General features: G+C 33.2%; 3 protein-coding genes across 6 annotated transcripts; 2 read left to right on the top strand and 1 right to left on the bottom strand.

Annotated features, from left to right (window-relative positions):
- LOC109354514 (protein transport protein Sec24-like At4g32640) lies at positions 251–15099 on the top strand. Of its 3 annotated transcripts, none has more exons than XM_019597076.1 (25): positions 251–370; positions 527–1360; positions 1982–2212; positions 2522–2596; positions 3042–3140; positions 3669–3780; positions 4485–4612; positions 5667–5786; positions 6738–6818; positions 7562–7639; positions 7785–7877; positions 8391–8445; positions 9134–9210; positions 9572–9643; positions 9766–9849; positions 10712–10831; positions 10913–10981; positions 11205–11282; positions 11429–11567; positions 11777–11941; positions 12475–12620; positions 12870–13049; positions 13814–13902; positions 14015–14046; positions 14719–15099. In XM_019597076.1, exons 2-25 carry the CDS (start codon positions 611–613, stop codon positions 14826–14828), a joined length of 3183 nt encoding a protein of 1060 aa, XP_019452621.1. In that variant the 5' UTR covers positions 251–370; positions 527–610; the 3' UTR covers positions 14829–15099. The 3 variants fall into 3 exon arrangements, with proteins under 3 accessions (XP_019452621.1, XP_019452620.1, XP_019452622.1); XM_019597075.1 differs by having other exon boundaries at positions 266–370; positions 504–1360; XM_019597077.1 differs by having other exon boundaries at positions 269–370; positions 603–1360.
- LOC109353698 (mitochondrial pyruvate carrier 1-like) lies at positions 16330–19603 on the top strand. 2 transcript variants are annotated; one of them, XM_019596054.1, is made up of 6 exons: positions 16330–16348; positions 17627–17737; positions 17886–17940; positions 18035–18170; positions 19370–19399; positions 19431–19603. In XM_019596054.1, exons 2-6 carry the CDS (start codon positions 17645–17647, stop codon positions 19435–19437), a joined length of 321 nt encoding a protein of 106 aa, XP_019451599.1. In that variant the 5' UTR covers positions 16330–16348; positions 17627–17644; the 3' UTR covers positions 19438–19603. The 2 variants fall into 2 exon arrangements, with proteins under 2 accessions (XP_019451599.1, XP_019451598.1); XM_019596053.1 differs by lacking the exon at positions 16330–16348 and having other exon boundaries at positions 17621–17737; positions 19370–19603.
- LOC109353661 (putative Myb family transcription factor At1g14600) lies at positions 20488–23690 on the bottom strand. Its single transcript, XM_019596006.1, has 6 exons — positions 23133–23690; positions 22931–23007; positions 22766–22802; positions 22140–22296; positions 21729–21981; positions 20488–20845 (listed from the first exon to the last, which is right to left on the bottom strand). The coding sequence occupies exons 1-6, from the start codon at positions 23257–23259 to the stop codon at positions 20555–20557; spliced, it is 942 nt and encodes a 313-aa protein (XP_019451551.1). The 5' UTR covers positions 23260–23690; the 3' UTR covers positions 20488–20554.

Raw genomic sequence — 26524 nt, 5'->3', positions numbered from 1 at the left:
TCTTCTCAAATGATATATAACTATAAACTAGAAATAACACTTATTTTTCTCATATCCTCATTTTTTTTAAAAACCCAACCACAACATTAAGAAAATTACAAATGATTTTCTTGGAAGTAAAATCGAAAAAAATCTGAAGAAAACTCTAAAATACCAGGTGTCACTCTGTGATTAGTAGATATGGTCCAAAAAAGTTGTGAGAATCTGAGTAATAATGAAAAGAATATTTGGAAATAGAAATAAGATTTGAACCAAACGCATCCTTCAAGTTTCAACTGTTACCAAATAAAACATCATAAGCTTTTGTTGTCTCTACAAAAATACCCATCACTCTCTTAAACCCCTTTTCTCATCTCCGATCTCACTTCAGGTTTCCCTCTTTTCCCTTTATCACATTTCTTTTCTCTTTTCATTTCAATTCTTCATCTTTTATTTTTTATTTTTTTTCAATTATCTGTAATATTATTACATTCTAATGATTGTTTAATCTGTGTTTCTTGTAGATTTGGATCCATTGTTGATATTTATTTGGAAATTTAGTGAATCAGAAGCAGAATTGTTAGAGTTGTGATACCTTGTATTTGATTTGATTTTGATATTAGATTCAGTTATGGCTTCTCATGTGCCTCCTCCTGGGGCACCTAGGCCCAGAAATAACACACCACAGTCACAACCCCCTAATTTTAATGCCACACCTGATTCACTATCTGCTAATTTCCATAATTTGAACCTTAATCGCCCTCCTATTACCTCCAATCCTGTTTCTAGGCCTCCACCCTTTGGCCAACCGCCTCAGTTTGCTAATTCGGCTCCCTCGCCTTCGTTTTCGCGACCTGGTCCACCTCCCGGACCACTGGTGAGGCCTGCAGGGCCTCCTTCGGGTCCACCTGGCCCACCGTTATCCTCGTCGAATGTTGCACCTGGAAGGCCAACTGGGCCCCCTCCTGGTCAACCTCCCTCTTTTGCGTCGAGACCTTCTCCCAATGTTGCAGCGCCATTTTCTGGGGTTCCTCCCCCTGGTGGTTCTCTGCCAAATCGTCCACTTGTGGCTTCACCACCAACTATGGGTGCTCGTCCTGGTCCAACCCCTTTTAATTCGTCGCCGATAAGTACTCCTCCAGTCATGCCCCCTACAAGTGCACCCAGTCACTTTATGAATAATGGTCCGCCAGCATTTTCTGGTGGAGCTTTGCCAGGTCCCCAACGCTTTCCTGCACAACAGCCTATTGGTCCTCCAACAATGAGAGCTCCTCCAGGCCCAGCTGTTCAACCTCAGCCTCCATATCCCATGCCATCTCAAGGCGCAATGCAGCCTCCAGCTTCACCTTTTGGAGCACCATGGCAGATGCAATCCCAGCAGGTAGCTCCTCTATATCTGAAATTTATTGTATTTGAATGTATTTTATCTAAATTGGGCCTACAATATTTTGTTTTCGTCGGTACTAGAACAATGATGTTGTTGCTAATTGGTCGAAAGTGGTTTCAAAGGAGATGTAAAATTTGTTATGATTGGTCTTAGATGGGGAATTTTAAACTGTGGTTCTTGAGTTTGTTTGTTGGTAGAGAGATGGTTCAGAAAAGTATTTTCTTCTGAGAAATGAAGGTGCTCATTTTATCATAGAGAAAGCTTATATGAGTTCGGCTTAACCCATCTCCACACATTTGACTAGTAATTGCAAACTTACAAAAGGAGCTGACTATTTTGAAAATCCTACTCTCTATTGGTCAATAGTGGGGAGTGCCCTATATGCTACACTTCAATATCAACACAGGATACAGTATTCTCTGATTACAGCAAATTGATGAGTAAACCCCATAAAAGTCCCACTTCCCAAGTACCTTAAGTATGCCAGATAAAAAATACAGACCTATTCTCATGTAAATGCAATTGGACAAGTATGGTTTAAAGGTGTTACATTTACTTTAACCAGTAAGTACAAACTATTAACATAAATTCTTGATTTTTGCGCATGTCTTGTAGGTGGCACCGCCTCCTCCAGTTCCTGTTCCTTCAGCTCCTCGGATGTTTCATATGCCACCAGCATTGCCAAATCAATCTATGAGTACTACTATATCAACTGCTGTTGGTCAAACTGGAGCCCCAATGACAGGGCATTCGAAAATTGATCCCAATCAAATTCCAAGGCCCTCTCCAGGTTCTGCAGTGATCTTGCATGATACTCGTCAAGGCAATCAGGCAACCATTCCTCCGGTATTCATCTGAAAATTCTACGTATTTTTTAAAAACTGGAGAAAGAGAAAATTGGGTTTATGTTGATGCTTGCTAACTGTGCTTGCATTCTTGGTCTTCAGTATTATTAGTTACAAGCTTCTTATTCCCCAATCCCCTTTATTATCTTTTCCTTTTATTTTATTCCCTTTTCAAAAAGCTTTTTAAATCTGCAGTTTTATAACCAAAGTCCAATATCGTGTCTTATGTTTTCTGGAAAGTTTTATATATTGCATTAATCACCACTGCTGTATGTTCTTATGATTTATTTATGTTCAAATTTTGGTCCAGCCTGCCACAAGTGATTACATTGTAAGAGATACAGGGAATTGCGGTCCGCGATTCATGAGGTGCACAATCAATCAGGTCACATTTAATGTCTACAATATACTTTTAGCTTCAAATAAGATAATTAGAAATGTTCAGATTTTCAAGGATAAGCTCTTGCATGTTTCACTTCATAGAGTTGTATTTGTGGGTTCTATGTTGAGTATGTTGTGGTTAGCTAAAGGTTACTTTTTGATGAACTCATATGCAGAGGGATTGGAGGACTTTATTCTTTTGATGTATTTGTTCTGCTTTGACTTATAAGTAGCCTTCATTGATTCGGTTTTTTGTTTAAGAAGATACCTCATACTCTAGCTCTGTATTCTCCCCTCTCTCTAATAACTTACTTTTATTGAAAGCAAATTTTAACCTTAAGGTAATTTTCAGAGGTTTGTTACTGAAAATTTGAAAATGTTGACATTCCTGTCTTCTCAATTTTTATATTGATCTTTCATTTTCTTTTTGTTGTTGTTGAATGAAACAGATTCCTTTCACTGCCGACCTTTTGTCAACATCAGGAATGCAGTTGGCTATGTTGGTCCAACCTTTGGCTCTTCCACACCCATCTGAGGAGCCCATCCATGTAATGATTATTATTTTTCTTTAAAGTTTCCGCATCTGTCATTATTTTGAATTGAAGTGCTAGTTGTAGATGTGCTGGAGTCGTCTAAATTTTTGGCCTGTAGCTTAATAGGGTAACTTATATAGATTTCATGTGGTATTACTATGTTTAGTAAGTAAATGCTAAGGTTGAATTTTTCTTTATTTTTGTTCAATGTTTGATGGCCTGTTAGCTTTTTCCAGCATATCTTCTTGAACTAGCCAAATACATTGTTTGGGGAAAGCATCCCTTCCATTTTAAAAATTCATGAACCAACGACATTTATAATTCTCTCTTCATATTCAGAATGGCTGTTTCTCTTCTTTTAAGGTTTTTGGAATGTTTAGACTAATATGCTCATTGATTTGTTGACCCTAGCATCTGTTTTTTCAGATCATATCTTGTCTAATCTGTGTTGCTTTGTGCTATTTCTAACATGTTGCTTTCAATCAATAATTAGAGAAAAAAATTCCAATACATCCTTTGGCTTATAACCTAATGTTCTTATAGGTTGTTGATTTTGGAGAGAGTGGTCCTGTTCGTTGCTCACGTTGCAAGGCCTACATCAACCCCTTTATGAAATTCGTTGACCAGGGGAGGCGTTTCATCTGCAACTTGTGTGGTTAGTACAAGTAATATCTGCAATACACTTGAGCCATCTTATTATTGTATGTTAATTTTAGAACTTAGAAGATACAAGGATGGTAGTCTTAGTTTATTGTTTGTGGGCTTGGGCCTGTACACCTAATTATTAGTATAAATAAGCAAATCTGGTAAGCGGCATCACATTTTCAGCTTATCAATAGTATTACTCTCTCCGATCCTTTTTATAGGACCATTTTGAGTAATTTCACGTGAATTATGGAATTTGGTTAATATAGTTAGTAGCATTAAATTTATCAACAGTTAGATGTATTTTTCCAAAATTACCCTTTAGTAGTGGGACAGTGGGACTTATTCTTTCTCTTTCTACTCTATTAATAAAGGTATTTTTGTAAAGAAATTAATCAATGTACTTCAGAATCTGAAAATGGTCCTATAAAAAGGATTGAAGGACCGAAACCAAATTCTCAAGAAGTTCCTATAAAAAGGACCGGAGGGAGTTAGTTTATGCTTGCTATCTGCCTCTCTCTTCTCTTCTTTTTCCTATTCTTAATCCTATAATTCTGTAACAGTTGGCAAATACTATGGAAGGTGCTGATCAACTGTCTTGCTTATTTTGTAATTTTTGCTATTGCCTAATGGCTCATTTAAAGTCTATCATTCGATAGTTTGATTCTGTGACATGGACAACCATTTAGTTGTGACTGCATATTTGTTTTACAGGATTTAGTGATGAAACTCCACGGGAATATCACTGCAATTTGGGTCCAGATGGTCGACGTAGAGATGCTGATGAAAGACCTGAACTATGCAGAGGAGTAGTTGAGTTTGTTGCTACAAAAGAATTCATGGTTAGTTTATTTGTAAAATATAGAAGGCTTTATGAAGATGGGTTTTTGAGTGTGTATTTCTTTTATAGTGTGTGATTTTGTTGAGATTGAAATTATATCTAGTAAGTCAGTTAAAACCTGACCCTCTGAACCTTAAATGCTATACTCTAAATGCGGTTTATTCTCAACATTTTTATTTGCCATTTGATCTGTAATATGAGATTTGAATTAATTGTCATGATTAGATGTTGAATGGCTCTAAATCCAAGTTGGCGGAAAATAAATTAAATAAGTGAAATTTAAAATCATGGTAATAATATACCATTAATGACTGCCTGAAGGTTGATACTAGGATAAGTAGATGGTGTTAGTCATGAAGAAGGATTTCTAAAATTCTACTTCATAATAGGAGTAATTCTTGAAGAGGTCAGGTTGACCTTCATAAAAGATAATTCACTGGTCTTTTTCAATAAAAGTTCCCTAAATTATCTCCCATGGCGTTGAACAAAATTCTTGTTCTTCTAGGATTAAAGCTTCCCATTCATATAACCCATTAAGGGAGACCTAAATATTAAAACTATGCCTGATAACATATTAGTTTTAATTCCAGATGCAAGCTCTAAAAATTTAAAATTAATACAGTATTGACATTCATAAAAGAGTCATGCTTCCAGGTTGACATTATGAAGTTAACATGGTAGCAGCTCATTGACCTAATAATTTTAAGTAATTTCAATATTTTTTATGGATTGTTACTCTGTCCCCGTATCAGAACTAAATCAAAATATTGATGCAGTTTTGTTTTCTTGCTGATACTTTCTTGATGCTATTTCTACCTTCTTAATAATTGTTTGGTTGCTCATATTGCATTGACTTTCTTTGATCTTTTTGTGTTGTGGATTGATAAAGTATGGTCAATTTTATGTTGGCTTCATATCTGTTATAGATTTAAGCTTAAACATAAAGTAAGCAGTTATGCATCGGTCTTGAACAAGCTCTCATGTTTCTCATTCTTGTTTGTCTCACCCTTAAATATCCATGATGACTGATGTGCAATTCACTCTATTTTCTGTAGGTTCGTGAGCCAATGCCTGCTGTGTACTTCTTTCTCATTGATGTATCTATGAATGCTGTTCAAACTGGTGCAACAGCTGCGGCTTGTAGTGCCATTAGTCAAGTTATCAAGGACCTTCCTGTGAGTTCTAACTGTAGATATGTTTGATATTGTATCAACCATTATATCTGATAATGTTCTGATGCTTAGTGTTTTCAAATTTTCTTGTTCTGTTGATTGAATCTTAAATTGCTTCATTATACTTCATTTAGATTGTCACTTAAATATCAAGAGACAATACCTTTAACCTCCTCTGCCTCCAAAATAAATAATGAGAAAAATGTTGTTTGAACTGAATGGGGGTGATAACAAAAATAATTTTTCCACTATGTTGTAGTAATCTCCATTTAATCTACTCTCCGTACTAAGGCTTCTAACGCTCTCCTCTTCACATGCCCAAACCACCTAAGACGAGATTCTACCATCTTTTCTAAAATAGGAGTTGCCCCAAATTTGTCCTTGATGCATTCATTTCTGATCTTATCTTGTCCACACATACATTACCAAAAAAACACAACGGCACTACTATTATTTCTGTAATTTTGATGTATTATTTTATTATATATGAGATTTTTGTCTTTTGGCCTTCTATTATTTGAATGTGATGTTTATATTTTGATGATGATCTGGCAACACAGCTAATTCCGGATGGTTGCTTGTCCCTTGTCAACTCTTTTTACTGTGAATTCCAGCTATATTAAACTCCAAATTGCACAATTGGCATACAGAAATTACAATGGTGTTCATGCTCCCATTCTTATGATCTCTTTCCATGTTGATTATGAGCACAGTGAACATGCTCTGCGATGTGGTATAGAGTAAAGGGCTTAAATTGAAATCCTTGTTCAGTAAAAAAATGAGAAAGAAAAACCAGCAATGCGAGAGAACCTTTTTATCTTTTCCCCACCCATTTTGCAAACGTCTCCTCATTTTGTTGATATTCATGAATGGTTATGTGACTGAATTCCTATTATGAGGCTTAGGGGATTTTTATATTTTGCAATTCATAACTAGTTTTTTTTGTTGATTCAGGAAGGTCCTCGCACAATGGTAGGAATTGCAACATTTGACTCGACAATTCATTTCTACAACTTGAAGCGTGCATTGCAGCAGGTAAAATATAAATATATAACCAAACATACACTGATTTTTCTTGGAAGTTTTAGTTGTATTTTTTTTCATTTTAAAATAATTTGAACTTTTTCAATAAAATGTATATTTTATATTGCTTGAGGCATTAACTTGAACTTCTTTTTTTAGAAGGTGAATGACACTAGTCAGTAGGTATTAGCTGCTACAGTTAATTGGTGTATAAAGGAAAACAAACAATCATATTTGCATTGTTTGCATCAGTTTTTATGCAATGTAGTAGAAACTTTGGTTTTCTAATTGTTCTTTGTCTGCATTTTATGTTTTTTATTTGTCTGCATTTTATGTTTTTTACTTGTGTTTCTTGTGATAATTACAACATGAAATGTACTTCCTCATGATAAATAGCTATTTAGAGGCAAGCCTTGATGCAACGATAAGGTTGTATGCTTTATGACCAGGAAGTCATGGGGTCAAATCCTGGAAAAACTCTTCACTTACGAGGGTGAGACTGAAACTCCAAATCATGAAAACATCCTCTTCCCTGGCAAGGGTAAGGCTGTGTACATATAGCTTCCCCAGATCCCACTAGGTGAGAGGCTTGTGCATGGGGCCGTCATTTTTTTAACAATAAAAAGTTGTTTACAGATCTGTGTAATTGAGTAACTAGTTTAGATAAGTTTGGAATTTTTTTAGATAAGTTAATATTTACACTGTACTCTTCTAAGTAGTCGAGTCTTGCTGATTTTGAAATTTAAAATTTGTAGCCGTTGATGCTCATCATTCCTGATGTACAAGATGTTTACACTCCTTTGCAAACCGACGTTATTGTTCCACTATCTGAGGTAAGTTTCAAACATTTTGCTTCTTGATGAATGCTAGTAAATAAATTGACTTAACTTTGGAGAAGGTATTTGCATTGTTGTATTTCTTGTACTTTTGGTGTAGCAAATTTTTCTTTACTAAATTGGTTTGCTTCTTTGTGGTTAGTGTCATCAACACTTAGAATTACTTCTGGAAAGCATTCCTACCTTGTTCCAAAACAGTAGAACCTCTGAGTCAGCCTTTGGTGCAGCTATCAAGGTATGGCCTTTTGTTTTAAAGTTGTGATCGCCTGACTTTGCAACATCTTACATGTTATTTGCTTAGATAGTTATAGCAGTGGCATCAACTCTTTATCTATATAATGTTCATATAATTTCTTTCTTTTAAGATTTTCCTTTATACTACCAAGGCTCCTTGGTAGTCTTTCCATGACTGCTGTTTTTATTTAATTTCAAAATAGAGGGAAGGGAAATAAGGGTGAAACTAGGAGAGATCGGGTGCAATGTTTGTTTTCCCTGCTTGTGTTTGGAACACCAACTCCCAGAAGAAATCATGTTTAGTTTTTAGTAGTAACTGAAAAGAACGGTTACTCATATTTACACTAAAAGTGTCCATATTTGTAAAGCAGTAAATAATGTGCTAACAATGTAAAAAAATTACATTGCTAGTGCACATGGAGAATACTTCCTAATTACCAAAGACAGACCTGGAAGGATCGTTATATGCATATGAAAATAAGTTGATGCTCATACTATTGTTGTCTTGTTGTAGGCTGCATTCCTTGCACTGAAGGACTCTGGAGGAAAATTGTTGGTATTCCAGTCAGGTGAGCTTGGCACCTTGTATATTTCTTAAACACTTGAAATTTATATCACATAATTGTTGTGTCTACATGTTCAATTATATGTAAGTTCTTACCCTATGTAGCCTTGATGGAAAACTTTTCTTTTGGAGTTATATGACTTGAAAAAAATCAGTATATCACCATAAATATAAAAATAGTTATTAGTCTTCAGAAAAACTGCAATTTCTGCTATGTAATGTTAAAAATACTAAATGGTATTAGAAGATTGTGCTCCAACAAGAGTTTAATGACAAAAAATAAGTAACTAAATTTGTTAACATGGTTTATTTATGTGGCACAGATGAATTCCTCAGTTGTTAGTAAACAACTTTGTTTAAAGCCCTTTCTCAGCCTCTCCTCTTTAAAAAAAATAGGCGCTTCAGTTAATCATTGGTGCACCTAAGTTTTTCCAACATGTCCTGAAACAATATTATTGCATTTACAGTTTCATTGCATTATTTGTGTTTGGACATGATAGTTAGATCTTTATTTGTATGTTTGGTTGGGCCTTTCTTTTATTTTTTGTTCTGTTTTGCTTGTAATCATTTTGTTTTTATCTTAGTCCATTTCCTTGATTCCTTCTTTTTCTCTGTAACCACATGCATTTTACTGTTTGATTCATCATTGAGTGTGTTTGGTGTTCCTCATGATTTTGTTTTGTTGTTCTCAGTCTTGCCATCTATAGGCATTGGTGCCCTTTCGGCTCGGGAGGCTGAAGGTAGAACAAACATCTCTGCAGGGGAAAAGGTATTCATCTCAATTTGTCATTGAAAATTTGAATTATTTCCTTTATAGTAGAAGAAATTATATCAATTTTGTTATCACTCAATGGCTATGATTTTAAGATTCTATTGTGGCTTTTCTTGCTACAAGGTCGAGCTTGACAGATGGTGACTTGTGATTAATGCCATATATTTGCAAATCTATTGTATTTTGTGGTGGAATGGAGATGAAATTTCATAGATCATGTAATACTGGCATTTGATTATATATTAAAAAGAGGAAACATATTTACCCTTACAGTATACTTAAATTTTCTGTGATACATCTGATATTCTGCATTGTTTTATATATTCTTCTATAAAATTCCATTTTTATTGAATTTTAGGAAGCCAATAAGTTACTTCAACCAGCAGATAAAGCATTCATGGAACTGGCAGTTGAATTTGCTGAGTATCAGGTCAATCTTCAGCACCTTTTTTGGGATTCAGGCATCACTTCTGTTATATATGTGGTTGAGGATACTGGCTGCTATTTGCTTGATATGGATGGGTTAAGTGTAATCAGTGTTTAAATGTGCAGGTTTGTGTTGATGTATTTGTGACTACCCAGACTTATGTAGACATTGCATCCATATCTGTTATCCCGCGAACTACTGGTGGACAGGTAAATGTGAATTCTTGATGGCTCTGTTGTTTAAGTACATACTGAAGTGTTAATTTTCATTGTTTTTGTGCTAAGGAGGTGAAGAGCTGATTGTTTTTTTCTCCTTAAGTTGATCTAGATCTTTGCAGTAGTGAAAACATAAACGTTCCTTTTTAACCTGTTCCACTTCTTATGTAAGTCTGTCTGAAAATGCTGGAGACCCTTCAACCACTTATCAGGAAAGGGTAGGAAATGGGCCGAAATGGGAAACTGATTGAAAAGCATACCCATTAAAGGGTAGCAGTTGTTGTATCTGAAGAAAGAACAGCATTAACTATATCCATAAAGGGGTTATCAATATATATATATAGCCAAAATTTACTTGATGCCACCTGATCATGTTATTTGTAATCATTTTGTTATTCCTGGCTTGGAATTGGCTATGTAAGGATTGACTATAAAGAATGGCATAGGCGGAGTTAAAAAGGGTAAAAACTTGGGAGAAACCTTATAACGCCATAAACTAAATGAATTGATTGAAAATTTGGTTTATGATCGAGCTTGATGGCATCATTTGATCTATGTAGCCAACCCCACCAAATGAGATAAGGCCTAGTTTTTACCTCTCATTTTGTCCTTGTAATGTGATAAGTAGATTTATTTTAAGCTTCCATAAGATATAATTGATGAGTTTTTTTCGAAAGGAGAAAGTATTTATTCAATAATTTAAGACGTGTCTTTGTTTTAATCTATTAAACTTGTTATGTTTGTAATTTGTCTTTCTTTCTTTGGTGAAGCCTTTAATATGTTAAAGAATTAATATGTTATAGAAATATGTGTTGCACACATCAAATTTAAGATGGAAGTTCTCACCTTTTGCCAGGTCTATTACTACTGTCCCTTTTCAGCACTTTCTGATCCAGCCAAGCTTTACAATGACCTAAGATGGAATATAACTAGGCCTCAAGGTTTTGAAGCTGTGATGCGTGTGAGATGCAGCCAGGTAATCTGCTTGTGTCACTATTTTTTTAAATCTCCTTATACAACGTACAGGCTCTAACAAATTCAGCATATATTTTGTCAGGGTATCCAAGTACAAGAATACCATGGCAACTTCTGTAAACGGATACCAACTGATGTTGACCTACCTGGGGTTTGTATATTTTTCTAGATGTTGGATATAATTATATACATGTGTATTGATATGTGCAACCTTTAGCGTATGTTTATCTGTGTGAATATATGCATGGACAGATAGATATTAATGTTGTCGTTTGTGTTGTTAATATGTGCTTAATTTTTTGTTTTAGTGTATTTCCTTTAATTACTATGGTATGTTCAACTTCAACCTGTGGCCTAATTTTTCTTTTGTGCAGATTGACTGTGACAAAACTTTCATGGTAACTCTTAAACATGATGATAAGTTGCAGGATGGGTCCGAATGTGCTTTTCAGGTATTATAAAATTTTACTGCTGAAGGAGTTTATGATCTTCGGATCCGCCTTATATTGCTCTTCAAAACTCTTCAGTGGCTGTGGCCTGTGGGTGTAAAATTTTCTGCTCATTTGTTCTGATTAAACTTTTCTTTTCCATTATTCAGTGTGCTCTTCTTTATACAACCGTGAATGGCGAAAGAAGAATTCGTGTCATAACCTTATCTCTGCCTGTCACTAGTATGCTTAGTAACCTATTTCGTGCAGCTGACCTGGACACTCAATTTTGTTGTTTCTTGAAGCAAGGTATCTCATATATCCTCATTATTTTGTTTTTGGCATTTGTGGTTGCTATATAATAACTGGAAGAGCTTTGTATTAAATTTGTTGGCTTTATATGCGGTAACTGTTTCCAGGGTGGCGTCATCCTGTTCATTTTCTAGAACATGTGTATAAGTGTATTCAGTTAAAGTTTTTAGATGAAAGAATTTTAACAGCGTCACTTTTATCTGTAGCTGCTAATGAGGTTCCTTCCAGGCCACTCCCGCTTGTTCGAGAAAAAGTGACAAACCTCTGCATCAATGCTCTATTTTCATACCGTAAATATTGTGCTACAGTATCTTCATCTGGACAACTTATTCTTCCAGAGGCACTTAAGCTTTTGCCTCTCTACACGCTTGGTATGCATGAATTGAATTTATTATTCGCAAAAGTTTCCGAATTAACAATCATGTGGAACTATTGATTTTATTTGTTAATTTATTATTCTGTTACCTTCTACCTTGCATATGAAACAGTTCCCTTTAACCATTTTTTCTCTTTCTATTGTTTTTTTTTTAACTTTGCCACTCCTGCATTCTGATACTAGTACCACGTGATACAAATTCTTAAAACTAAAACATATCCTTTGGAAGAAATTTTCCTTCATTTTATTGGTTATACTTTCGATGGGTTTGCAGTTGCTTCCCCTTTAAAATGGTCAGTGACTTTCATTATTCTTCTTTCTAGTCCTTCTGTTTTGAGGCAGGGTCTTGTTTATCGCTGTGAATTGGGGATGACTTCCAAAGCTGATAAATACTTGCTTTATTTGTCAATGATCAATCTTTATTGTTCAAATTCAAAATGAATATAATGTGGTCTCCCTTCTTTTCTAATAATATTTCTTTTCTTATAAAAAAAAGTGGGTGCTAATTTCACTCTTCATTTTTTCCAGCATTAACTAAGAGTACAGGGTTGCGAACAGAAGGAAAGATTGATGAATTTTCATTTTGGCTTAACTATGTCTCCTCTCTCTCTACTCAATTGGCAATACCACTTGTGTATCCTAGGATGGTAGCTATCCATGACCTTGACTCAAAGGTATATCGATTAAATGTTAAAAGTTGTTTTTATAAGAAAATGTGATGTTCCTTATGACAAATAATTAGATAATTGTATAATAGTTAGTAGTTATAAGAATGTATCTTTTATTTTGAAAATTATAATGAATTCTTATTTTTGAGAATAAACTTGTCTTGCATGTTATTTAATTTACACAGTCCCAATTACCCTGACTTATTTATTTACTTTACTTGTAGAGATACTGATAGTTTTTTTTATAAAATGCAGGAAGATGAGGAATCTGTTATTCCTTCCTTTCTTCCTCTTTCTAGTGAACACGTCAGTGATGATGGAGTATATCTTCTCGAGAATGGTCATGATTGTTTAATATATATTGGCGACTCCGTAAGTCCTGATATTGTGCGGAGACTGTTTGGTGTTGCCACTGTTGAAGAAATTCCTTTGCTGGTAATTTATGTTATGCTCTCTCTCTCCCCTGGTTCTGCTGTCTAATGTCCTATATTCAGCCCAATTTGACCACTATCAGCCCTTGTTTTCAAGGGAATTTCAATTATTGGCCAGTCAAGTGATTGGACATCTATGGTGGATGCTTGCTTTCTTAAATTTTTTATGATTTCTTATCTTCTAGATGTGCATTCTTTCTTTTTCTTCTCATCGCCAAAAGCAAGGAATTTGTGGTAATAGAGGAACTGCTGAATCTTCAAGTGGTTTACAATGTTCGAAGGGTAGTTAATGAGTTATTTACTTCCAAGTTTTACCTACCTTGATTAGTGGAAGTAAAATCCACCATATATGATGAAAATTTTAGATTAAAATTCATCATAACCCTCAATTAATCAAGAAGAAAAGGCAGGCATTGGTTATTAGTTGCATTGCACAATGTCAGCATTGATGTGATATGACATTTTTCTTTGAAAGCTCCATCATCAAGAAGGTTTCAGCATTTTAGCATTTGCAAATAAAGATTAATCATTTTCCTATAGTCAAAACCTAGAAGCGTCCATTGATTTAATCCCTCCTAACCCAACTTTCATTCCCTATAGCTATTTATCATCCTTAACACATTGTTATAAGCCCCATCATAGTTTTTATGGATACTAAATCCCCAGCATATTTTTGTCTTTTACGTTATTGAAAGAAATGGTTGTTGTAATTATGTTATTTTCTACTTATTGCTCTGAACTGGCAATGTAACAATTATGTTTTATCAGTTTGTATTGCAGCAATATGACAATTCACTATCAAAGAAGCTAAATGAAGTGGTTAATGAGATACGGCGGCAAAGATGTTCTTACCTCCGGTAAGCTAATTGTTTTCGCAATTATAACATATTCTAGACCTTGTTGAATTATCGTTCATGTAAGGCAACTAAATGAAGTGAAATTTTAAATAATCTTGTAATCTTTTGGCAGGTTTAAGTTATGCAAGAAAGGAGATCCATCAGGTCAGTGCCCTGGATTTTTTAAGTATCAGAATGAATAAAGGAATGCTTAGAACATGAAACTGCATGACATCATTCCCCAATCTTACTGGAACTATTTTGATTTTGCTTTTCAGTCTCATGGGTTTTTAAATTTGGTTACTCTTTTGGTAATAGTTGGTTCATGAATCATTGGTCTATGTTATGTTGAATAGGGTTATATCTTGGTCCTGGACCTCCAAAACTTGACGATGTCCACTAAAGCATTTTCATATTGCCATCACCAAGCTAGAACACACTTGCGTAGAGTTTTTTTCTTGTTGATTTCAACTAAACCTTTTCTTTCACCATCCTTCATGACCAACTTGTTTTAACTCCATGCATTCTTTCTGATTTATTGAACATTCTCAATAATTATTGACAACTTCTGTGCCTAATTTTCCTAAACTGAATGTTTCTCATCTGTAAATCTTGTACATTGCGTTAAGCTGCTTAGATTGGTGCATCGTCTACGTTTATTTTAACGGGGTTGTACATAGTTTTCTGTTGGGTTGGTATGCCACATGCCAGGCTAGATTAGAATGAGGTATTCAAATAGATGTAATCTGTGTAAAATTGTTAACTTGTACACTGTTAATGTTCTTTCTTTTCTTTTCTTTTTTCGAGTAACCGATCTTTATTTATGGTATCTATCAGGAATGTTATTCTTCTCATATATGGTGGAAGACAAGAGCTCTGGTGGCTTCTCCTATGTAGAGTTTCTTGTCCATGTTCATAGGCAAATCCAGAATAAAATGGCATCATAAAGACTATATTTCTGCTTCATTTTTGCAAGCTTTTAGACCTAAATGATAGACCAGACACCAACACAAGTTTATGGGCATTCTTCATTTGCTGTGAGTTTATCAAAGAGGAAAACCAGACAACACAAATTTTGTTATTTTTGTTGATTTACACATGTACAAGGTAATTGATGTTGGTAATAGTTGAACTGTTTATTTATTTTTTAAATTTTGTTTTGTTCTATAATACCTGATAAAAGTTTTGGGCAATTATATGTTAACTTTACAAATGTTATTACCTGTCTCGTTTTACTAAATTTTGAATTTAAGAACAGAAAGGCAATAATTATATGATGTTGATATCATGGTATTCAATATATTTTAGAGTGGAATATGTATACATTGATAATGTAAAGATTTTTATACAGTCAGTACATTATTTACCATTAATTTTGTATTACTTTTAGTTAAGAGTCAATAATGATTAAAAAATGAATGGTAGATAATGCAGTGATAATGTGAAAAATTCATACATTATCAGTGTATACATATTTTTTATAATTTTAAGCATTATTTATGCTGCAGTTCAAATGTCAATGAACGTGAAAACCCAAATGATTTTCGGACATTACTTTGAATGTGCTTGTATTTGGTATGTAACAGAAATGAGTTTCAGATTTCATTCTAAGGGATGTTAGGAATTAATTCGCATTGAGTTACACTATTTTATTTTTAATAACCATTTTCAACTAGTTTTGAATAAAATTAATATTCATTCTGTTCAATTTTAAAAACACTTAGTTATATTGAAGTCAAATTATAGTAATTTCAAGTCACTCAAAGGTTGTATATGAATTTTTGACGTAATCTTTGGGTGGGAAGATAGTTGTGTTACGCATTTATCTACAATCATGATAATATATGTTTCAATAATCTTATAATCTTTAAACAAATGTAATACAATACTTAATAACGGAACAAATTGAAACAAATATTTATCCAAGTAATATTAGTGAAAGAAAGTGTTTTTAAGTTTGTCTTTCAAAAAAATTGTGTAATTTATGCTTAGAGCTTATTCCAACAAGGGATGACAACTACATGATTGGGGTCAAATGTACCAACTATGAATATGAGCTTATTCCAAGAATTTAAGTTTAGGGTACACGACTTCCATGAATATGTCAGGTGGATGGGATCCCATCCACGACTTTCCTCAAAATCGTGGATCTCATCCACGATTTTCCTAAAAATACACTACTTCTATAAATATTTTAAAACATATACGAAACGTGTGATAGTGTAGTCAAATTATATATCCACGTAAATTTTCCAATGTAGTTCCACTTTTTAACTTGCTTTATGAGTGGTTGAAACCAGAGCAGTAAGCCATATTCTGATCACACGTGTGAGATTTGGTAAGTTATAGAATTTCCCTATTTAAATCCTTCATTCATATTCTGATCTCTACTCCGAATTTGGAACTCTGTCGCAATAAGCCATCCTCCGTCAACGGCGGCGATCCTCTCCATCACCACCCTCGCTACGTACTTCATTCTCTCTCTATCTAGATCTCTTTATCTCATTCTCTTCTACTATTCAATCATAACTCTCTTTTTTTAATTTAAAAATGTTGAAATTGAATGCAGCGCTGTTTCTTATGTTTTCCTTTTTCAAATAGTAGATAATAAATTGCAGTCGTGTTATGTTGTGATAATGTGTTTTTCAGAAAAGCTTTCATCGAAAGAAAAAATGTGTTTGCAGAAAATTTACCTAATTGGCAGTGCACACTGAAAACAATTTTCTTTGATTGAAAAAGTAACACACAAAAAAGGAGAAGGGAAGAAATCATTCCTTTTATATGAAGTGTTTTCGATCAGGGACACACATGTTGTCGATCAGATCTTTATCCCACTTGAGTTTTGGAGGGAAATTGAGGTTAGAGAGTCATGAAATACGCTCGTAAGATGGCTTCAAAACCTTCTTTCTCCCTTATTTCCTCTCCAAAACTCAACTTGCAAATAGACCTTTCACGAATTCACACAATGGTTGTTACAACTAACTCAAATATTTATACATACCTAGAGTTGTCAGTTTAGTTAGTTGAAGTACATATACGAAGCTATAGGTGTTGTTGTACATGAAAAGCTCATCCCTGTAACTCAGTAGCTGTTAGTTTAATTCATTTTCTCATTCAGAAAAGTGTGTCCTGTTTTTTCTCTAGTGTTCTTTATATCTTCATTTGTTTCTTCAATTCTATGAGTGGCCATCACTCGTCATCGTTCAGTGAATTCTTTCTCATTAGAACAGTTACTAGAAATGATTTTGCTTCTGGTTTTTTTGCTAGACTGTCTAGTAATCATATATTTTGCTTATCATCAACATCAAGTAAAAGGATTAGCATTTGGCACCACTAATCTAAAGTTAATCAAAAGATGGATATAGTACAATATTAAGTGTGTTAAATTGTTAATACTAGTTTATAGTTTAATACCATACTCAAACTCAAAGTACTTCTAGACATGTAGAACTACAAAACTCTCCCAGTTAGATGATCACTGACCAATATTTCATATTTTCTCATTTGTGGTGAGTGAAATAGTATAAGATGCTGTAGGATGGTATTCCATATGTAGAAGGAAGCTCTCGTTGTCTATAGTCTTTTGACTCTTTTTTAGGACCACTTTGCTTTCTGGTGGTACAATATTCCTATTTTCCTATTTGGCTTTTTAAACGTAATTAAAAAAATTGCATTTACTCATATATATGTGATATGATGTTTCTGCTCTGTTGAGGTCATCTAACATTTTTGTTATGCCATTCAGAAGTAGTACCAGTGTCAGATGGCATCCTTCAGAGCATTCTTGAACAGCCCAGTTGGTCCTAAAACAACTCACTTCTGGGGACCTGTTGCTAACTGGGGATTTGTGGCAGCTGTGAGTTTCACTCATATCATATGATCATCTTTTTTATAGTTGAAGAAATCTGGCATATTTATTTACTTAGTACTTACTAGTTATGCATATTATAAAGTGGGCTTATCCTTTGATTATAGACTAATATGTCAAAATATTTGATTAAAAGGGATTGGCTGACATGCAAAAACCTCCAGAAATGATCTCTGGCAACATGACAGGAGGTTTAACATCTCTGTTCCCTCAAAATGTTGAAAAAATTTCATTTACTTAAGATCAGTGGCTTATTGAACCTCTTGCTTGATTTTAATGCTGCAGCGATGTGTGTCTATTCAGCATTGTTCATGAGATTTGCATGGATGGTACAGCCACGCAACTATCTACTTCTTGCATGCCATGTCTCAAATGAGGGTGTTCAACTCTATCAACTCTCCCGATGGGCCAAGGCACAGGGGTAAGCAGCTGAGCATGCAAGCAAAAACAAAAGTAGTTGATTTTAGTCTGTTCTATTTGCCATTACTCCCTGTTATTATTATTTTTTCATGCGTTCTCATTGCTATTGACTTCTAATATACTTATGATATGAATAGCCTAGGGCTGTTAATGAACCGAACCAACTCCGTATTCGTTCGAAACTCGATTCGTTATTTAGCTCGATAAACTTGGTTCATGAACCAAATGAGTCGAATTTGAGTTGGAAATTGAGCTCGATAAATAAATGAGCCGAACTTGAGTTGGATAAAGTTCGATTCGTTAAGTTCATGAGCTAGCTATATATATATATATATATTTATTTATTTATTTATGTGCATATATGTATATATATTTATGTATATAAATTAATTTTTATGCTTATTATGATCCATACATTATATTTATATTTACTTTTATTATATTTATAAACCATGTTCTATTTATATATGTAAAACATTTTATAGTATTTTTTAAAATGAAATAAGTATTTGAGTTGTCTAAATGAACCAATTCAAACTGTGCCGAACTATTCCCGAACTTTAACCGAGTCGAACTCGAGCTAAAAAAATAACTCGTATCGAACTCGAGTTAAAAAAATAACTCGTATCGAACTCAAGTCGAGTTTCGAGCTGGACCAATCCTTATCGAGCTGAACTTTGGTTTGACTAAGTTCAGGTCGTTTCTAGCCCTAGAATAGCCCTTTTAACTTGTGTTTTAAAACGGTAGCCATAATTTTGTTATGCTCCTAGACATACTCTTTGTTTATTATGCTTGGCCTCTGTCAGTGTATTTGCCACTGAATTCCATCTCCATTTTATTATATGTATAAATTCTGTTTGTCGTCTAGCAAGGTGTTAATTCAGTAGTATAAGAGTTCGCTACATCCTTATGATGATCAAAAGGTGAAGGGTTTGATTACTGAGAGTGACGTTTGTTGAGAGGGGTAGTCACACACTCCAAAATAGATTAGTTTCTTATCCTATGGGTAAGGGAATAGATAACATTCATAGTACCAAAAGAAACATTGTTTGTCATTCCAAGGTGCCCCTTCCCTCTCTTATGTCTGATTCTAAACTTGCACGGTCTTTTATGCAATATTAGATATTATATTGACTCAAAGAAGGTATGTATATCAGTTTACTGTTATAAGTATTGTATCTGTTGCAATTTCTTTGGTAGGTATCTCCCAGAGAAGAAGGAGGAAGCTTCATCTTCATCCCAGTGACTTGATGCTAACATTTTCCTGAATGGGGCAGTGTGAAAAGATTTGCAGTGGAACTTATCCATGTATTAATAATTGATCCAAAGAAAGGGCTAGTGGAAAATGTAAAAGATTGTTAATTGATTATTTGGATTTGAGAAGGAGTAAACAAAAAGTTTATGGTATACCATAAGCAAACGGTTTTTCAGTTATATCCATGTTGAAATTCAGTTTAATCATTACAATTGGGGCATGCATGATCCCTAACTCTTCTAGGTTCTAATGGCAAATGGAGCAGACGTTGAAAACAGAAACATCAGTGTTCCGGAGAGATAACATGTCCTAAACAGTGTTACACTTCAAGTTCCAAGCCAATCAGAATATTATATTTTATTACTTTTTGCTTTTAAAATTTTTCTTTTATTCACGTGTCAATATGTGATTGTCTTGGAACATGGAATAAGACACAGTTGAGGACAAGTCATTCATGCTAACTGTTCCCTTTTGTCATAACATTAGGCTTTAATATTGATTTCAGGATTAGTCTCTGGTCAATTAACCAAAAGATTAATCACTATCAATGAAGATTGGTTTTTCATTAGAGAGAATTCGGGTCCTATGATACAGATGTGCCTTTAAATATGTATTTATGGCTAAGTATAAGTATATAGCCTCCTAAGTTGAAATGAGTAATTAATTGTAACACACAACTATAATAGACTAAAATGAATTTATTGGTTAAAACTTGGTAAAACAAATTGCAACAATGTTCTAGTTCACAACTTGAAGGCGATTAGAAGCTCTTGGTTTCAGCCACAACCGATTTGAGTACTTGTATTAATAAAAACAAAGATAAACACACTATACATTATTATGAACATCACACTAAATGAAAAGTAAAAAACAAACCTACCAACTTTTCAGTCCTTTATCTCCCAAATAGATACAACCTCCTCTTTTCCATGTTTTAAGAGAAAATTTAAACGATTTTAATTACTCTTTTCTTAAAAATAGATAACACATTCTACTAAGATTTTAATGTAACTGAAAGGAAATAAGAACATTACCCCAAAAAATGTAAAAGAGAGGGAATAAACAAAAGGCAAGACTGTGGAATATAATATTACTAGAATAATAGATGATCATACAATGAGAGCATCAAATCAATTGGCACATAAGGCTAAAGATAAGTCTAAATTAATTTTATCTTTGACAGTTGAAGAACTAGAGCAGTCCTTGAAGTTTGTAAAGCCAGGACATGATGTTATTGCCTCACTTATCTCACTTGCTGAAGAAACATTACTACCCTTAGGGGAAGGATTTGGCAATGGAAGTGACAATGACAATTCACACCTTCCTACATTTTCATATTCTTCTGCATGTGTCCCTCTCTCCTTGTTCATCACTACTTTCATTGGCTGTGAAGTGGTCCATTTTTTATTTAATTTAGTAACCTGTCAAAAACCATAGGTAAACTATGCATAAGAAATAATGCCATGCATGCATGGTATGAACACGTTTGCAAAAGTTATGGAAGGTTGGTCCATATTATTTGTAAACTATATGAAAGAACTCATTTATCTCTAAACATGTGATACCTCATTTACTCATACATAGTTCAATAAATCAAATGCTGTCATTTTGTCTAAAAATGTTGTACAAAAAGACATTCCTCATAACTAGAATGCCCCATGACCTTATAAAGAATATAAATTTAACAAAGGGCAAATATAAATTTGCATTCAAAATGTTTCAATTAATTATGGTGGACCACTGAATGTCAGAAACTCAGAAGTAATGGAGTGTACAAGATAGAAGCCAATAATGATGACCCTTTTGGCCACAATGAAGATCATGATAAATTTTGGACTGTAATAAGCCCCCTAAGTTCCCACTTAAATGTACATTTGTTGTATAAGGTGACCAAAAACATATAACCACTTCATAAAGTGATTAAATGCCTACACACAAAAATCTATCTAAATCTTTACCTAAAAAATCTATACATTTCAAAACTTATAACAGTTTCTCATTTAAGCAAGTTCAATTTTAGTACAAGTGTGGTTTTCAAGGAACCAAATTAGTCAGAATAAATTGAAAAAAACAAACACAATAAACTACAGCTGCAAGAGAAGGTAACAAGAAATAATTCAAAAGCAGGATATTTAATAACAAGTATGCAATCTTAAAAGTATTCACTTTTCTTCTACATTTAATCACAGATGGCAGTGAAAGAATAAAATCCATAAGACAACTAATATAAAAAAAGCTAGTTAGGATATTTAAAAAGTACCAAAAGAGAGAAAGAAAATAGATTTTGTCTTTTAGGAGTGGCACCTGTAGGAAATCAGAGTCTTGGTTTGGATATTCTAATGAACTGAGGTTGCCAAAATAATGAGGTTGGTGTTGTTGTGTCAGCCATGTTGAACCACCAACAACATAGTAACCACTCACCTTTATGCCATTGTGTTCAGTTAACTTCTCTCCTATATCATTAGAGCATTGGTAGGTATTTGGCACTGCAACACTCATTCTTTGGCTGCATTGCAGACTCTTTGACATGCAACAACTCTTCATCTTGATTCTAGCTCTGAGGAAAAGATAGATAGAGAAGCCAAATAAAAAGGAATTTCAAAAGAAGCAAAAAAGTTAAAGTTGGTTTAGAACAAAAAAGCTAAAAGATCTCAAGCTAATATTTCAATCCTTTTTGTTTCTTCCACACCACCTTTTAAAGTTAGGACAGTTTACCTTTTTGGGGAGAGATTACTGTAGCTGAATAAGGAATCAGATTCTTTTGCAATGGGTTTTGAACAAGCAGGACAGTGAACTCCAACATCATTAACTTCATCAACACAACCATCATAGTCCTCAGAAGATTGGTTTCTATGTTGGGTAGATGTTCTACCTATCAAAAGATAAACCAACACACTTGAGCAAATGAGATTTTTTTGATGAAAGCAATTTAAGAGTGGACACTCACACACACACACACATATATATATATATAGGTACATAGAGCATTAACAACATTTGGATTTTGAAAACTAACATAAATAAGTTGAGTTTCATCAAAATGCTATTAGAAGAAGATTTAAAAGGACATTGGCTTCACATTCTTCCTACACTATTTTGGCATCAACTAAATGCAGAAAGGACTAATAAATGAGCAATGCATTTGCATATTTCCCAAACTTGTGAGAAAATGAGAGCTCACAGTCTTTGTTTTTTAAATTCAAACAAGTACCAAGAGAGGAAATAACTATAGACTGAATCAGATCTATTGCTTCCAACATGTACAACTTGGATGACAGAAAAGTAAATACTAGGACTTCTATAAGCAGAAGTAGAGGGTTGAAAAGAGAATGTTTTAGCACCTTGTCTACGCAAATCACCTCTCATGCTTCTATACATCTGGTTAGATTCGATGAAAAAAGAGGTAAAAAAATTAGATAAGTTGAGCATCATGAAATATGTTTCTAGTAAAACTAAATAATATTTGTGTTTGTGTGATAAAGGAAGAAGAATAAAGTAAAAGGAACCTGTAGATGACTCTTGACGTGTGAAATGGTGAGCCCTTTAACATCCATTAACTGAAGAACAAGCTTAGGAGTGGCCTCTAGAAAGGGATACATACAAAAAAGTAAATCATGTTGGTAAAATTGAATCCAAAATTCTAAAGAAGAGAGTATCAAAAATGGAAAACAAATAATTGAGAAGATGAACATATAGTAAAGTTATTACTGTGATGACCACCAAGGTTCTCAATTGCATGAACAAAGCAACGATGAAGCTCATGAGTCCACCTTAAACGAGGGACCTTGGACCTTATATACTGTCTCACTGATCCTTCTCTTACACAACTACCCATTTCCCTTCTTTAACAAAACTCAAAAAAGATCTTCACTTTCTTCTTCAAAAACCAAATGGGTCCTCTCAAAAACTATCCTTTCTCTCTTATATAACATAGATAGATAAAAGCAAAAGCAAAAGCAGCACCTTCAGCAAAACAAGAACAAACTGGGGTAGCAAGAGAGAAGGAATGTCACGTGAGAAAAGGAAAAGACGAAGAGAATATGGTTAAGAGAGTCCTGCAAAAGTGAAAATTCCTTATTATGACTTAAGAAGAGTCATCATAATATAATAGCTTATGAGAAAGGAAAATAGTTCATAGTTCATAGTACATAAAAATTGAAAAGCAAAAAAAGGAGAAAAGGAAAAGACTTTAGAAGTGATAATAAAAATCACGAGGAGGCTTCTTCTGATATTGTATGAGCTTCCACGAAATGATTACAGCTATAGGATATAGGATATAGCTTTCTCTCTCTCTCTCTCTCTCTCAATGTCAATGTAATGAATAGTACTATTACTATATACGCCAACTTCGTCATGATCACTATGTTAGAGAACAAGACTCCATGAAAAATAAAATATAATCATCAATTACCTTTTTCTGATTTTACCCTGCTATTACTATCTTATATTGTCTTCTCAACGATCTACTTATACAAGAATAGTACAAAAATTAATTATTTTAAATAATAAGTAAATCTAAGTCAATAAATTTTTTTACATTCGATGGATATGATGATGTGAAGTAACTTTTTTTATTTATTCTCGAAATAAATGAACACGAATGATTCTTATATATGGCTTATTTATTGCATATGGAACTTTATGTTTTAATAAATAAATATATGTAAATTTTCAACTTTATTCACTTCATTTTTTAATCTCTTTGTTAGGTAAAATAGTTACTTATATCTATTATGCATCATAAATCAAGTTGTCAAAAAATATATTTTATAAAATAATATAAAAATTGATAAATAGTATAAAATTAAATACATTCACCATAAATTATTACTTATATCATATAGATTATCAAAAGAGCCTGATATTTATACAATGTCATTATAAAGATTTTCAGTTTTTCCCCATAATGCCAATGTTGTTTTTCCCCATAATACCAATTAGGGGTGAGCATGGGTCAGGTTGAGACAAGTTGAGGCTTGTCCTTACCTGACCCTAACTATTGGTCGGATCACTTTTTTGAACCCGGATTCGGCCCTAGATCCGAAGTTAACCCGACCCTAAATAGCAATCGGGCTAGCCTTTAAACGCGACCTGACCATAAACTCGATTATATATAATGCGTACTCATTTTAGATAAAGATTTCTCAGTATTATTTATTATTATGAATGTATAGTTTGACTTTAATATATAAAATGATATATGTATATATATTATTAATCATGTATATATTATGAAAAAATTAAAGAATAAATTATACTTTCGACCAAAAGGCGTATCATTACTCTATACATTTAAGTAGAAACACATACAAATATGATAAGTGGAGATTTTAGCACGGTATAGGTCAAGTCATGCTTGGTCTCTACCTAGCCCTAAGTATTGACTGACTCTATTTTTGGAACCTCAATCCAACCCTAAACTCGATAGGGATCCTACTCACCCTAATGTCAATGTTTGTTTCCCGCTCAACTTGGATAACCTGTGACCTAAGTAATATGCTCTGATTGGTGCCTTTGGGTTTTGCATGGGGAGTTGCATAAAGTAATATTGAAATTTTCAAAGCATTGGATAGGATACTTTCATAGAAATTAATTTATCTATGGATCTTGATAAAGTCATGAGCCTCCTATATTTATTTAGCTTATTTTTATCAAATAAGCTAACAACAAAAAGCTTATAATCTCATTGATAGTGTTATCAAAAAGCAGTAGATAACTCATTTTTTTATCAAACAAACCCAAAAAAATAAAAACATATTGTGCAATTCTCAGTCTTGTATCATGACACTCTAGCTCTCTATAATAATTCACAATAATATGTAATAAAGAAGACATATATCTACTCAACATAAATAAATAGTTAACATAAAAATGAGTATGAAACTCACAGTTAGAAATGTATTTTACTCTATTGTACATAAATTAATAAATATACTCCTTCTAAAATTGTCGGTGATTATCTTCTGCATATAGGAAAAGACATTATTTGCTAAAAATATTCTTTAACAAAATATAAATAATGATGAGGAATATTATGATTATTATCTAGTAAAAAATGCTGTATGAATTCGTGACTAGACACTTCAGTTAAACGTTATAAGGAGAACCTTTCTTTTCAATGGGAATATTGAAGGATAAGTCAACATATTTACACAATTTACAGTAAGATTTATATGGTTGATATTTTTTTCCATACTGGGATGGTTATCTCTTCATTTTTTATGTAAGTAACTAATTTATTAATTTTGGATTTGTGATTGTCTTTTTTAGTAAATATTACTCACGGAATTGAGCCTTCGATCCTAGGATCTAGTAAAATCTTATATCAATAAATTAATACTAGTTATTTATATGGTTGATATGAGCCCAAGAAAGAAAATTAAATGGAAAATATAATTAGAATAAAAGCAAACTAGCAAATTAATAAATGCACGTTTAATTTAATTTATAGTTAAATCTTTGAAGAAGAAGAAGAAAAGTGATGAATACTTACCAAACATGGTTTAATGGGTTTGAAATTTGATAGTCCCAGGTTGACACCAATTGGAAGGATCTTGATAAATTGGGTGTGTGGAATTTCAACACTTAACTATTCTCCATTCTCCATTATTCTCCATCTATCACTACTATCTACATCTATCATCTACCATCAAAATCAATCAATCAATCAACTTTAATATCTTCAATTCTTCATCATCTTTTTATGTTTATATACTAATATTTAATGTTTGGTTTAAGTCAAACTGAGGGTAAAATGGTGTATTAGATAAAGTTAATCCCATCACTTGTAAAAGAGAAACTCATAGATCTGATTAGTGAACAGGAATTATGCCAAATTAATGTATCTCTTTATCTATAACTAAGTGTAATAATTTTAATTTAAATATTAACTTAATTTTTATTTGTCAAGTCAATTGTGTCCAATTATTTTTTTATTACTTTTAATATGAACGTCTTGTTATTAATATAATAATGTTTCTTCTCATTGTGATAAACCTAATTATATTTGGTGTTTGATGTAGTAATTTTAAATTTATACGATAATATTAATATATGTGAGGTTTGGAGTTTAATTCTTAAATTGCTATTTTAATAATTTA

The sequence above is a fragment of the Lupinus angustifolius genome, chromosome LG08, assembly GCF_001865875.1.
Source record: "Lupinus angustifolius cultivar Tanjil chromosome LG08, LupAngTanjil_v1.0, whole genome shotgun sequence".
Lineage (NCBI taxonomy): Eukaryota > Viridiplantae > Streptophyta > Magnoliopsida > Fabales > Fabaceae > Lupinus > Lupinus angustifolius.
Note: the sequence above shows the minus strand (reverse complement) of the source record. Positions and strands in the feature narration are given on the sequence as shown.